The sequence below is a fragment of the Chinchilla lanigera genome, unplaced genomic scaffold (assembly GCF_000276665.1).
Source record: "Chinchilla lanigera isolate Chin_1 unplaced genomic scaffold, ChiLan1.0 scaffold00006, whole genome shotgun sequence".
Taxonomy (NCBI): domain Eukaryota; kingdom Metazoa; phylum Chordata; class Mammalia; order Rodentia; family Chinchillidae; genus Chinchilla; species Chinchilla lanigera.
The window spans coordinates 40,816,815-40,831,976 of record NW_004955407.1 but is presented as its reverse complement, the minus strand read 5'-3'; the positions used below and the strand labels follow the sequence as shown (position 1 = coordinate 40,831,976).

General features: G+C 53.2%; 1 protein-coding gene across 1 annotated transcript in view; it reads right to left on the bottom strand.

Annotated features, from left to right (window-relative positions):
• The window catches only part of Bace2 (beta-site APP-cleaving enzyme 2), a gene marked incomplete in the record, with an annotated part of 87,784 nt that overhangs the window by 47,896 nt on the left and 24,726 nt on the right, over positions 1-15,162 (bottom strand). Inside the window, 1 exon segment of the mRNA XM_013505275.1 lies at positions 3,759-3,847. Coding sequence (XP_013360729.1) covers positions 3,759-3,847 — 89 coding nt within the window.

Below are 15,162 nucleotides of genomic sequence, written 5' to 3'. Positions count from 1 at the left end.
ACCCAAGCTGCTCTGGGTGTCTGAGTCTAACTCCATCAGCCGTGATCAGTCCACACTGAGTGCTGTGTGTTCATGGTGATGCCTGTATACTTCCAGCCCCTTCCTTCCTGGCTTCTGAGTGTGGGTGAATTAGTCAGCTCTCCCATTACCTGACACCCACAACTCAGAAGAGGAGAGGTTTAATGTGGCTCCCGGTTTCAGGAGAGTCAGTTCATGGGCCGCTGCTCCAACACAGACCCACTGTGATCGATGGGTATGGTGGAGCAACGCTGCTCAGGTCATGGCAGCTGGGCAGCAGAGCAGAGAAAACAGTGCCAAAGGGGAAAAGGTGAGGGGCCAGATATGGACCCCAAAACTATGCCTCCACAACCACCCAGACACACCTACAAGTGTGCCCCACCAATCCTCAAGTGGACCTCAAAGCCAAGTGAGTTGACATTGCACCCTAACCACCATGGTGGCCCAACCAGGTTGCTTATTGTTGTAGTTTGGGGTTTTGGAAGGGGGTACAATGCAATCAATACAGGACACTTAATTATAATACTGTTTTATAATAGTCACCCAATGAGTTGTACACAAAAAGAGTGCAGGAAATCTGTCCACACACTAAAGACCAAAGAATCCAGCTGAGGGCCTGGATCCCATGGCATTGTCTTAGCTGGGCATGGTGGTGCCCACCTGTAATCCCAGCACTTGGGAGGCTGAGGCAGGAGGATTGTTGCAGGTTCAAGACCAGCCTGGCCTACAAAGTGAGCTCAAGGCCAGCCTGACCTGCATAGCAAGACCCTGTCTCCAAAATGACAAAAAAACAAAACAAAATAAAAAACCCCAGAAAACTCATGGCATTGTCCTGCATGAGTCCAGCTGAGGACCTAGAGCCCATAACAATGCTTCCCACGAGTCCAACTGGAGGCCCAGAGCCCACAACAATGTCTCATGCAGGCCTGTCTCACGGATCTGCACTGGGAAGGCCCAAAGGTCAGGGTGGAAGCTAGAAAGTCTGTGTCAGCGGGATGAAGGATCTGTGCTAGCAGGCTGAGGGATCTGAACTGGAGCCAGGAAGCCACGCTCAAAGTAAGAACCAGAAAAAAACAAGCGCCAAAGAGGAAAAGGTGAGGGACCTAACACAGACCCCAAAACTATGCCTCCACAACCACCCAGACACACCTGAAAGTCCTTCAAGAAGCACCTCCCCGCAAAAGTACCACAGCCATCCTCAGCAACAGTGAGGTCCCGAGCTCCTCGATGATCAGGACAGCTGAGTTCCCATCAGGAAAGCCAGTGTGACAAGCTTTTCCAGGAGACTGAGCAGCACACCTTCCTCCCCACCTGGAGCCAGGAAGCGATGCTCAGAGTGAGGACCAGAGCTCCCCCAAAGTGAACCATAGCCATTCTCAGTGACAACAAGGTCCCAAGGTCCCAAGCGCCTTTGACTATGAGAACAGCCGAGTTCATCAGGAAAGCCAGCATGACGAGGTCCTCCAGCAGAACAGCCCAAGAAAACAGCTTCCTAACAGCTTCCAAACAGCTACTAACAGCTCCCAACAGCCTTTAAACTTCTTCCTCTCCAGTTCTGCCTCTCATGCTGCGGGCAACAATCCTCAGGTGGGCTCCTATAGCCAGCACCACGCTGGTTCAGTTCAGCTGGGTGTTTCAAGTTGACCACCAGCTGTCAATTCACCACACTTACGTACTGAGGTACTGATTATCTTACTATATATGTTACTTCTACTCTTCCTCCATACAGGGCTCATGATCCTTTATTCAAAATGCTTGGGACCAGACGTGTTTCAGATGTGGGATCTTTTTGGATTTGGGAATATTTGCATATGTATGATGGGTTACTCTGGGACCTGGGACATGGGATTTATTTACATTTCAGACACACCTCACACACACAGTCTGAAGCTAATTCTTTACAGTATTTCTAAGTGCATTGTGCTTTGGCTGTGACCTGTGAAGAGAAAGGTGTAGAATTTTCCTCCTGCTGCATTAATTTGGTGCTCAAAAACTTTGCATTTTGGAGCATTTCAGAGTTTCTAGCTAAGGATGCCCCAGCTATATTATATCAGGACACTGAATTATGCATGCAGGTGATTTATATGATGTTTGGTCTCATTTCAGCACCTCACAAAGCGGTTGTCATGAAGAGAGGGTGTGGGGTGGAAAGCTGGGGAACTGCTGGTCTAGCAGCCGGAACATGAGCAGGATCTTGGCAACCGAGACTTCCTAGACTACACGGAAGAAAGTGACAGGCTTGGATCAATTCGATACCCTGTTCCACAGTGAGGTCGCCCAGAGCGAGCAATGGGAGTTGAGGGGCTGTGTGGGGGGAAAGGGCTGGGCGCAACCCCGGTCTCAGCGGGGAAGGGCACATACACCACTGTAAAGTAGCTGCTTTCACACCCCACACGGGGAAGCACCGCCCACTTCCACATGCACATGTGCCGTGACAGCAACAACTTCCGGTACACACTGGTCTCCTCGGTCCCTAGGTGAGGGCTGCCCAGCTGTTGCATCCTCGGGTATCAATGGTCAACCCTTATTACTACAAGGACTTACACACAACACTCTAAATTCCAGGAGGGACGGGTCACCTGCAGGGATGTGTCACCCTGTGAGGCCCTGTCTGCCACTGACGCCCACCCCCCAGAAAGCAGCTGCTGAGTACAGGAGACCACGTCAAGTGCCATCAAGGGAGCCAGGACACAGTGCGGGCGGGTGGGAAGGTACGGGCGGGTTTCCTCGGCCATTTCCTTCCCACGCCTCCCGACAGCCCATTTTGTTCACTTGCCCAGCACCTTCAGAAGCCTCCCAGGTTTTATTTCTCCCTCCTTTTCCTCGTTAAAGCTGCCCTTCAGCTTCTGGAACAAGAGGCCGTGGCTCAGGAAAGAGAGGGAAGAGATGAGAAGGATTTTCAGTAGGCAAGCCCACAGGCTCCAGACTGCCCATGACCTCAAAAACAGTCCATCGCATGCCGGCTTACTGGCTCTGCCTGAGTTTAAATTTCAGGCTCCCAGATCGGGCAGCTGCAGGCGGGAGGGGTGGGGGGGTTCCTCCAGGGCTGAAAGGTGACAGGAACTGCTGGGAGTCCTCCCTGCAGCTCACTTCGTTCTCCTGGGAGATGGGAGTCCAGGCCAAGCTCCCCGTATTCCAGCGACCTCCGGGGCTGCTCACCCCATCAGAGGGGCCCTCATTGGTGTCCCCGCTCAGTCCTCAGCACTCAGTTCCATGTGAGTCCCGGCTCTCTCTCCACAGAGTCAGTTCCGGGGGCCGCCCCCCCAACACCTGCTGCATGTGCAAAGGTGGGTTCCATGGCGCAGCACATCTGCAAGGCCACCTCAGGCTCCCACAGGACGCCCCTCCCCTGCCCCAGCGTACCCGTGAGGCCCAGAGGGGCTGCAGTAAACGTCCAAGGACCACAGGCTCCTGGAAACTCGGCTAGCCACAAAACTCATGTCTCACTGGAAATGTTATGACGCCCACTTCATGTGAACACACCAAGGCTCTTAGGACCGTGCTGCGATGGATTCTCCAGACTGAAATACACGCATGTGCATCCACATCTACACACATGCATACATGTGCTCTCCACGCACGTGCATGTACAGGTCTATACTCGAACATATACGTGCATGTTCCATAGCCCCGCTAAAACGGGGCAGCCCTCTGTGTTGCCCTGGGAAATTCGGAAGTGTGCCAATTCACGCCGTGGCCGCAAACCCAGCCACGCCAGCTGCATCTCCACCTGCACTCACCTCTCCGAGTCGAAGTAGGAGTCGACGTAGGAATGAGGTGCACCTGCCACGGCGAAGTTGCTGCTTCCAGTGTCGACGAGAATCTGTAGCTTTTGTGTTTGTGGAGAAAAAAAAACAAAGTATCGGATTACTTGTATAAGGTAATATTCTTGAATAATTTTAGTTAAAAAAACCACCAAGAACAATTTATCAGTTGGCAAAACATACTGAGCCTTAAGAAATGGGGCTTACTGTAAAGTAATGGGTCTTTTTTTTTTTTGGTACCGGGAATTGAAATCAGGACCTCATGCTTGCCAGGGGGGTGCTGTGCCACTGAGCTATATCCTGGCCCGGAGCTTCCCTTTTAAGCAGCTGTACTTGCAAACAAGGAGGAGTCCTGTCACCCTGGGGCTCTCGCCCAGCTCCTCCCTGAGGAAACACCCTTCTCTTGCCTTTGCCAGTCTTTCTTGGAAAACCGAATCTGACATGGCCAGGCCAGCCCTTCTCAGGAGCCTCCCTAATCTCCTGGCTACTGGTGTCACTCTGTCCCTGCAAAGCATTTGAGGGCACCTGCCATGAGTGTCACTTTTGCTGCTTTTATGGCTTTATTAAGGTATAATTTCTGTACAGTAAAAACATTTGCTCGGTGAGTTTGGGTTGTGGCTGCCTTGATGTCCTGAATCAGTTCAAAATATTTCCCTTTTATGGTCATTTTGACTTTGGGGAGAGCCAGAAATAGCACAGATCCGGTGACTAAGGTGGGTGAGGACACAGCGTCATGTTTTTACGAGCTGCTTTTTCATTTGATGGCAGCAGTCACGGTATTTCTGATCACACCTCATAAAGACCATCAGGAAAGAGGACTCCAGAGCTGCTTCAGAACGTGGCAAGAATGATGGGATAAGCACATGCGAAGCAAGGGGAAAGATTCTGAGGGTAGTCTATGGAAAACTTTACAGCAATACATTTTTAAAAATTTCAACGTTCATGATATACTTTGATCATACCTCACCTTTTTATGCCCAGCATCTACCCAAGTCCAGATACTGGGCCAACTATTTAGAGAATGAATGTGCCTTTAGAAAAGAGCATAAACTGGTAGATGAACCCCGTAAGGTTGAAAATCAAGTTTGGAAAGCTGAAGACAGGAATGAGGACAGGCAAGCTCTTATCTAGGACCATCTCATCAACAGTTACGCACGGTTCCGCTTCAGTCTCAGTGTTGCTAATCCCAGCTCTCTCTCCCCTCCTGTTTTCTGACCCAACAACAGACTCTGACTCGGCTTCCTCATCCTTTCTTCACTTTGGATGCTAGACGCCGCACTTTCCTAATTCCCTCCCACCTCGCTTTGATTCGCCCACTTCTGCCTCACAGCTGGATGCCTCTCACCTCTCCAACCTGTGGGCTCGGCTTGGAGTCACCCCTGGTCTGCCTACACTGCCCATCGAACTGTACATGCCTCCCAGGTGTGCTGAATGCCAAGATCCGCCCCCTGGCCTCCAGGTTTATTCGCCCAACACTTCTGCCTGAAGTTTCAGAGCCGTATTTTGTTGAAATCCTACCCCCGTGCCTCTGAGTGGAGTGTTATTTGGAAGTAGGCCTGCTAAAGGGCATAATCAGCCAAGATGAAGTCCACGGGTGGGTCCTGATCCAGTCCGATTCCTGTCCACACACGGAGGAAAACATATGTAAAGACAGAAACACACAGGCGGGTGCCAGGGGACCACACAGGTGGCAACCAGAGCTGCACAGCCCCAAGAATGCAGAGGATGCAGGCCACCACCAGGGGCCGAGGCAGCTCTCTAGAGCATCAGGGGGAGCGTGGTCCTGGCCACACCGTGATCTCAGACTTCCACCTTCTAGCACGGTGAGAGGATCTGTTTCTGCCAGGGCAGCCCCCCAGTGTATGAAACTCTGTTACAGCAGCCCAGGAAATAAACACACCCGGCCAAGTCGGACTTGAGCAGAACGGCACCCTCCCAACCCCCACCCACTCAGCTCTGCCACGACTGTGGAGGCCCAGTGGTTTAGAGCCTTCTCCAGTACTGCCTTTCTCCAGCCTACGGTCCCCAGGAAGCCACGCCGCTGCTGCCTTCTGGATCCACCGGACACCTGCTCACCTCTCTCCACCTCCCCGGGACCGCTGTGCTCCACGCCATGGTCATCTTCTGCCTTTGCCTAACTGGTCCCTGCTTCCTTTTTCTGCCTGCTTCCTGCCAGCAGCCACCACCGGACTGTTAGATTCTGATCTCACTCCCCTACAGAGTTGATTTTAGATAGGAAAATACACAGCAATACCTCACAAATTTAATTCATTCTACTATTCTGGAAAAGATGGCCACGGCTTGCTAACCATGACCAAACTGTGTGTAAACAAAAGCGTCTGTGAACCGAGGCATCACTACAGGTGCCTATGTAAAACCCAGTTCTCCATCCAAATGTTTGATGTTCAGCAGCTCCAGGTTCCCAAGTACAATTCTGATTGGATCTGAATTTCTCATAAATGTGAAAGGGGCACCAAATAACTATTCAAATTTACAGTCCTTCCTCAGCATTGGAGGGATTGGTTTTAGGACCCCCAATACCCAAATCCAAGGATGCTCAAATACAATACATAAAAGAAGAGGGTGTCTACACATATTCTACAAAATCCTCCCATGCACTTTAAATGACCTCAGTTCACTTATGATAACTACCACAATGTAAATGATATGCAAAAAGCTGTTATACTGCAGTGGCTTAGAGAATCATGATAAGAACGTGTCTCTCCACATTCAAGATTTTCTCCTGATGTTTTTATTTGTGGTTGGTGGAACTCTTGGATGTGGAGCCTGGGAATGTGAAAGGACAACTGAACTTGGACTTTATTGGAGAGCAACGGGTGGGAGCTGAGAACTCGTGCATGTATATCCAAGACTGTTTACGGCTCAAAGCAGCTGCGCAGCTGCGGGAGACCCGTCTGCAGGTCAGTCTGGCTGAACCGGATCTTCCTGCCAGGCCAGGCTTCCTTGTGTATTGCTCTGCCATGTCTGTGGATACTAAAATATCACAAATACTAAACATCACAATTTTAGAGGTGTCTCACAACATGATTCTCAAAGGAAAGAGGTATATCCGAATCTGTATGCCACTCAGAAAGCCCTCAGTTCTTTTAAGAAATAAGTTCATCCCACAGAATGTATATCCAGTGACATATACTTCTTTCTGTTTCAAAGCTTCTTCCTTAGTTTTTAAAATCCTTGCTTCAGGGACTTCCTTGTTTTAAGAACTCTTCTAGTGTGGTCTGTGAATCTGACGTACACTTTTATGTTTTCTTTGTAATTTTATATGCTTCCCTTTAAAATCTCCTCTTGCTTTAGCAACTCAGGATGAGTTTATGGGTCCCCACTCTGAAACCTGCCCCAAGCAAGCTCTTGGAGTGGACAGAGGGGTCCTATCGGTGTCTCAGTCATTGTCTAATTGCTGGAACAAAACACCTGAGCCTTGTAACTCACAGCAGGAGAGGTTTATTTGACTTAGCTTCAGCCCATGGTTGGCTGGCTCCACGGCAGAGGCAGCATCATGGAGGGACATGGCGGAGGACAGCTGCCCTCATGGCAGCCAGGGAATGGTGAGGAAGAGCCGGGGAGGAAAATACACCCCGAAAGGCCATGCCCCCGGGACATACCTTGTCATGATCTGGATCTAGGGTGTCCCTTGAACTCTCCTGTGCTCAGAAGAGAGGGTTTGGGGAGGTGCCTGCACTGCGCGGGCATCACACTCACACGTGGGTTCATCCCCTAAGAGTGCAGCAGCGAAGGGTGCCCTTAGGAGGTGGGGCCTGTTGGAGGCAGTCACCATAGGCGTGACCCGGAACAGCACCTCCCTCCTCGACTCCTCCCTCCCTTGGCGCTGCACTTCCTGTCCAGCAGGACGCGAGCAGCTTTTCATCCACCAGGCCTCTGTGCTACGTCACTTCTGCCCTGGAGCCAGCCCACTATGGACTGAAACCTCTACAAACTGTGAGCCGAGACAAAACTTTCTTCCTTTAAGTGTGGGTGTCAGGTATTTTTCCCAGCAGTGCGAAGAGTGACTAAGAAACAACTCTTCTCACCGAGGCCTACTTCCTCACAGCACATTCAGCCGTGGACTCATCACTGGCCAATCATCCTGATCCAGCCCCCTTCCAAGGGCGCAGCTCTGAATGCATGAGGCTTTCAGGGGACATTCTAGATCTAAACCACAGCACACAGGGCGGGGCGAGATGGAGAAAAGCGTGAGATCACAACTTCATCTTTACTTCACGATGTGTCTGTCTTTATAATCTTACATCGTGCACCTCAACCTTCTTTTTTCACCCGCCTGCCTGTGTTTCCCCGCTGCCTGTCACTACTGTCTTCCATCAGGGAGGAGGCATGTGCTGGTGGTGGCGATCGTCCTAACACGGCCACACATCTCTACTCCGCAAATCATGCAACAGATCGTACCACCCTTCTAGCCTTGAGGTTCTCACTGGATAAGCATTTCCCGCAGACAGTCATCCTGCAAGGACACAGCTTCGCCGCCTCCTACCAGCCCCAGGCCTGCGTGTGGCTCAGCCTGCCCAGGACGGGCGCCATGTTCTCGAGCACCTTCGTGGTCTCAGCACCTCCCCACGGCCGTTAACCTGGAAGGACGACCTGCCTGGGCTTCAGGCATTTGGTCTGCACTTTTCCCTTCAACAACATTTTATTTCTCCTGTGTCTTTCGACCTGGAGCGTTTGTGAGAAACTGAGGCCTATCTTACTTTTCCTCATTACCAGTGCCTTTCTCTTCCTCCTTGGGTACCTGAAGAACTCTCCCCTTAGCTACAGAGGTCGACGGCTTTATCAATATGTCTTAGTATGGGTTCGTCTGATTCAGTTTTCCTAGACGGTGGTGCTTCAGCTTTTGCGTTGGTTTCCGAGGGCTGAGGTAAGTCACCACAAATGCTGTAAAGCAACAGGCATTTCATCTCCCGCGCTGCTGGAGGCCACGAGCCCACAGGCCAGGCGTCGCAGGGCTGTGCTCCCCCGAGAGGCTCCAGGGAGGGTCCTGCCTTGCCCCTTCCAGCGTCTGGCCACATGAGAGTCCTTGGGCAAAGTGACGGAAGAGTTTCCACATGTCTCCCCTCACTCCATGCTGTTTGGACCGAGACATGCTTGGGACACCATCCACCTTCTGGGTCTCTGACTCTGCAGAGCTGACTTCTGGGACGTGTTCTCTGCAGTCCCCTTAGGGGTGACACAGGAGCCAAAGCCACATATAAAACTCACGTGGGAGCGGGGAGGCCTGGAATCTTATCCGTCATTGCAGTGGGTTCCAAAATGCAAGCTGGGTAGCAGTGAAACGACTGCAGGCCCCGGCCCAGGCTTCTGTGGCTGGATGTGTGACTCGTACGGCCTGCCCCTGCCCGCAGCCTCTGTATCCTGAATTCAGATGCTTCCTGGACATGAGACGAACTCGGAAGGTGCTTGGGTGATAGGGAGGGTCAGTCAGCGCTCACCAGCTATATGAGCAAATCAGGGTTGACAAGTGGCCGCCGGCAGAGATGTGCGTGGTACGTGCAAAAGGACCCGCTGTGTGCTGGACAGCTGAAGGGTCTGGAGCCCAGCGCAGAGTCCCGAGCGAGTCGGTACGGGAGGCTGAGGGGTCTTCTAGGGCGGCTGAGGCATCCGTGCTGGAAGCCAGGGGAAGCTGAAGACTGGACCGCCTCCGAGGGAGCAGGAGCTGCCTCGCTCCTCCTTTTCCTTCCATCCCACCCAGGCTTCCGGCCCATTGGTCGCTGTCACTCACATCCAGTGGAGGTCTTCCCGCCTCAGCAAATCCCTTCAGCCACACCTAGAACTACGCTGATCCAGTGAGCTGGACGTTTCTTACTCAAATTGACACAACAGGTAACTAGTATGCAGGGTGTGCAGAGGGGAAGGGTTAGGCCCACCACGGTGGTGCACACCCGTCAGCGCAGCACTCGGGGGCTGAGGCAGGAACGGAAAGTTCATTCTCTGCCTGAGCAACGTAGCAACTTAGCAAGACTCTGTTTCAACATAAAACATTACAAGGAGGGGTTTAGGCAAAGCTCAAGCAAAAGCTCTGGGTTCAATTCCCCAGAATGGGAGTGAGGAGAACCGACGGAGAGAAAGAGGCAGAATTAAGAGGAAAAATACTAAGCCATCCGGGACTCCTTCTGGAGGCAACTAGGGAAGGAGCGTTTTGAAAGAAGGGGCCGCAGTGGTGTAGCCCGAGACTGCGCTCACCCTAAACCGGGAGCCGGCTGCTGGACAGCAACTCCCGGTCGTTCCAAGTCACAGTAATAAAAGCCAAAGTTCCTAACAAGAACAGCCACCAGTCCCATGCTGATGTCAGCCCAGAAGGTGTCATGTTCAGCATCCCACGTCTCCCTGGCGACCACACATGCCCAGGACACAGCCTGGTATTCCTCATTCACATTGACCATTCCTGCACGAGGGCGAGGCCTGGGCAAGGTGGCACAGAGGCCACTGTCCTCCACAGAGCAGCGCAGTGACCTTCCTCAGAGACGTCAGCTGCACCGGCAGCGTCTTCTCACCCCAAACTCTCTCCAATGGTCTCTGCAGAAGCCAGCTTTTGGGGTGGCTCCATCCACAGGTGTTCACCACAGAGGCTGCTCCTGGAGTGTAACCAAGGTGGCCCCGGGGCTGGGGAGCAACTAGGGAATGAGGGCTTTGAGGGCAGCGGGCATCTGCACCCTGCCGATGGGAGCAGCATTCTGGCCCATTTCTCCCAGAACCTAGCACGGAGCAGGGAAAACTCTCTCCAGGCGGAGGAGCTGGGCCCGCTCTTCCCATGCCCATCCGTCTTTGACCATTGATCTGCCATGGTGGCCCTGGGTCCCTGAGGCCCTGCAGGCTGTGCCCGGGGTGAAGGGCATGGCCACAGCACCTGCCCGTACAGCTGCGATCCACGCTGAGAGACTCAGAGGACAGACGTGCAGGGAGAAAGAAAAACTTTGTCAACTTCTTAAACACAAGAAAACCCAAGGCGGCTCCCTCCAGCTCTGCACAGCAGCCGACGCTGGTTCTTTGCTTCCCTTCCGTCCGTCCTCCACCCTTGTGCTCGGCCGGCCTGCAGCGGGACCCTGGCCCCCACAGGTGCTGGAGATGCCACCTTGCTGGTCCTCCCATCACACCCTTCCTTCGCTGTCACCGACTCCTTTTCCTTTCCCTCTGCAGGGAGAGGGTTTCACATGGCACAGCGAGGGGTGCCCACGCACACTGGAGTCGGACAGCCCTGTGCAGAGGGGCAGCGGGGCCCACGTGGGGCTCAGCACCCTGGACAGTGCCCAGCTGTGGCACACACATCTGGCTCCTCCACCCTGCCAGAATCCCAGGGTGGGGAGAAACGGAAGAGGGAGTTTTCCTCCCACAAGCTGCACCTTGTGCTGGCCAAGGTCTGAAGGCGTGTGCCTGTCCCCCGAGCTCCTGTGTGGAGACGAGCCCGCCAATGTGGGGTCTTAGGAGTGCGGGATGGGGGGACCAGCTTGTGAGGGTGGAGCCGCACAGATCTCTCACTTCTGTCACCGGGGGCCGCAGCCAGAAGGCACTGTGTGTGTGTGTGTGTGTGTGTGTGTGTGTGTGTACAGGACCTAGTTCCTCAACCTCGGGCTTCAGCCTCGGGAACTGAGAAATGAAGCCACTGCTCAGAAGCCCGGAGTGTGGGTTTATGTGACGGCAGCTCAGAGTGAACTCAGACACGCTCCCCAAAGACCCGATGTCCTTTAACTCAAAGACCACGGCAGAAACAAGCCAGCAGAAGGTTCAGGGAAGCAAGGAGCCCCTGGGGCCAAGACCGTCGGGGCAGCCCAGCCCTGCCGCCCGGCTGAGAGCTCCCCGCGACGCACCCCGAGTTTCTCCCACCGCGGTCCCTGCCGTTCCACTCCACTCATTGGACAGAAGCCCTAGGGAGGCTGTCTGCTTGCTGCTGCCGTAAGGTAAAATGTGGCGTTAAAGGGGAAAATTGGATGATTCCACTACTTAGTGATTAGCTGGAGATTTCTTAGATATCACTGTCTCTTTTTCAGCAGGTTAATAGATAGGAAAAGTAGCAGATAATGTAAATAATGGCTCATTTAACACAACGAGTCCTAATTGCATTAGCAGCCATCTGCTGGCGCCTGCCCCCCTCCCCTGCCCAGCCCCTCGAGCCCAGGCTGTTTGCCGACAGTCATCACACGCGGCTGTGGGCGTGAATCCCCTAATCGGGATGCTCAGCGCTCGGGTGCCAGGAACGGATCTCACCGACTTACATGCGTCCTGTTGAAGAAAGCAAAAGTAATTGCCATGGGACATTTCTCCACAATCTAAAATTAAGGGTCCCCCCACCCCCGACAAGGAGTGGGAAAAAATCATTTTCAAAGAGCGCCACTTAACACAAACAGATGTTACAGCACTTGGCGAAGAGAGGTTTGATTATACAATTTATTCCGGCTGTGGGGTCCTCACCTTTGCGGCACGGGCCCCGGGGAGAGAACATGTGGAGATACACATGGTCCCAGCTGTTTCAGGGAGAACCACAGCTGCCTGGGTGGCGTGGGGGACACTGGCCTGGCTGGGGACTCCAGTGTGGTCCCAGCTGCCCCCTCCCCATATCAGAGTGCTGCCAGGGTATGGCTGACTACAGGGGTCTAAGTGGAACGAGCAATACTTGGGATGCAGGAGGTCCCTGCTCTAAGCGGTCAGTCACCCTAAGCCAGACCCCCACATCGGATCCGAGCTGGACACTGCGGCTGCCGCTCCCACGGCGGAGACCATTGTGCGGGACTTTGGCAGAGGGAGGACCTTGCTGAGTTTTGAAACTTTGCACATAGAACTCATCCTGGTTATGAAGAGTGCAAAGGAGACATCCCTAAGGTGCACAGTGGGGACCGACCCACAGCTGGAGCAGATGCCCTTCAGTAAGCTGGCAATGTGTGCAAGCACAGGACTCACAGAACAACAGCGTCGAGCTTCCGTGCTGGCCCTGGGCCTCAGTGAGCCCTGCAAATGCGCTCTGAGAGAAGGCAGAGTTGTAGCAACGAGCACGGGCTCCCACTGACCACAGGAAACAGGGAGACAGGTGCTGCGCAAGTGCGAAAGGGACACAAAAAGGACAAGATGTGTCAGGTGCACGCACAGCTCCCCACGATGAGTGGGGTCATTGTGCACTGCACACACGGACTAATAACGAGGAAAATCAAAGTTAAGTAACAACAAAAAACCCAACACCGGCTTTAGGGCTGCTGGCTGGGATTCACATATTTATCTCTTGTTGGCTGTGGGGCCTCTGAGGTCTACATCCTCTCCTGGAGCCTTGGCGGATGCCTCCGTCACCTAGCAGAAGGCTGTCACCCCGAGCAGCCCACACGAGGTGTCACATGTGACATGCCCCTGGAAAGTGCTGTGGGCAGCAGTACGTTTTAATTTCTCAAAGGCGTTAAGAGGTGGTGGGTGATGGTCTCCTCCAGGGTCCCCAGAGTGGGAGCCACAACAGAGAGCACGCGACCCCGGGTGCCAGGGCTGCTTGGGGACAGTGCCTCTCTCTGCGTGGCCACCCCCTCCTGCTTGGGACCAGGGTCAGGCGGGGGTGGGGAGGAAGAGAAGAAGACAAGGGCCTCTCTCTGTGCAGCAAGGTGTCTGGGGTTACACCCGAGGCCTCTGGGGTTACACAGCCGCCTCCCAGCAGGACGTGGAGCTGCCGCTTAAGGAATGAGAAGACATTTCAACTGTCAGGTGCTACAGTCACAAGGCTGGACGTCACTCACTGAGGCCAACAGAAACAAGGCTCCTTTTCCCATGGCCGCCTCCCAAGGAAGTCCACGTTCTACCACTCTAAAGAAAGCGAACTGTTACGAAGGACAAAGGAAGCTCTGTTCTCACGGGCTGGCGGCAGGAAGGAGGGGACGGCTAGCAGACATTCCTGCCACGGGTTAGTTACCTACGCTTCCCTGAGCGCCAACCAGAGCAGCCCCAAGGGCCGCCAGAGCCCACAACGCTAACTCTGGGGGCTTCAGGAGACTTTTATACCTAAAGATTAACCCCTCCTGCACACTTTCCGTAGGAGTTTAAAGGGATTCTCTCTCCAGATAGTTCTGGGCTTTTATTAAATGTCCTTTTTCCTTCCAAGCGTAACTGTTTGAAAAGTTCAGCTCTGAACTTTCTGAGATAGGAAAGTTGATTTTACCCTAGTACCCAAAGCTTAAAGATGGTCACAGTTTTTAGAAAATGTTAAAAAAACAAAAACAAAAAAACAGTGCAGGCATCTGCTGCAGCAATGCGACACAATTTTCCAGGTAACGTTGTTGTCAAACGGTTACTTTCTCCTGTTCCTGGTATTCTAAGGATTGAGGTTCATTTTTGTAAAACCAAACAGCAGTAGAATGCATGCGAAGTGAATCGCCCTGACCATTCTGAAGCACTCAGGCCAGGTTCATATTATAGCGTGACTGTCGCCTCTGACCGCGTCCCGAACCCTTCATCCCACAAGCCTGAAGCTCTGTATCTGGGACGCAGTCCCCACCCCTGCCAGTCCCTCACTGAGATTGCTCTAGCGACCTCAGGTCCGGGGAATCATGGGATTGGCCGTTTTGTGACCGCTGTATCTCACTTGGCATACTGTCCTCCAGGTTCTGTGTCTGTTAGAATGTCCTTCCTTCTAGGGCCCAGTGACACTGCACCGTGTTATCAGGGACCGTGTCTGTGTCCCGCTGTGTGCTGACATCCCAGCCCCCAGGGTGATGGTACGAGAGGCCGTGTCTATGGGATGGGATTCCTGCTCTTATAAAAGGAATTAATTAGGGCATGAAAGCGGAGCCCTAGAGATGGATCCCTAGAGATGGATCTCTTATATAAAAAAAAAGACCCCAAACCAGCCAGGTGTGGAAGTATATGCCTGAAATCCCAGAATTCTGGGAGGCTGAAGCAGGATGATTATAATTTAGTGACTGTCTCAAAATAAAAAGTGAAAAAATGCCTAGGGATGTAGCTCAGTGGAAAGGCACTGGGTTCAATTCTCAGTCACACACACACACACACACACACACACACACACAGGTTTCAGACAGCTCCCAGCTTTCAAGGCCATGGGTGGATCCAAGGAAACATCAACAGTGTACACCCGGAAGAAGCCGCGCTGGAACCTGGCCGTGCTGGCCGGGACCTGGATCTTACACTTGCGGCCTCCAGAAGGGTGAGAAATGAGTTTCTCTTGTCGCTAAGCCACCCAGTACATGGCCCTTCATCACAGCAGCCAAGCGGGGCGGATGTCCACATCACGTACTTTTACCCCTTGCCACGTCACAGGGGTCACTGGTTGCCGGCGCGGCTCCCGCCTTTCTACCCCTGTGAATGACGCTGCTGTGCCCTGGCTGACACCCGCCCTCCACTCCCCTGCGAGGGCTCCTGTTTCTAGTGA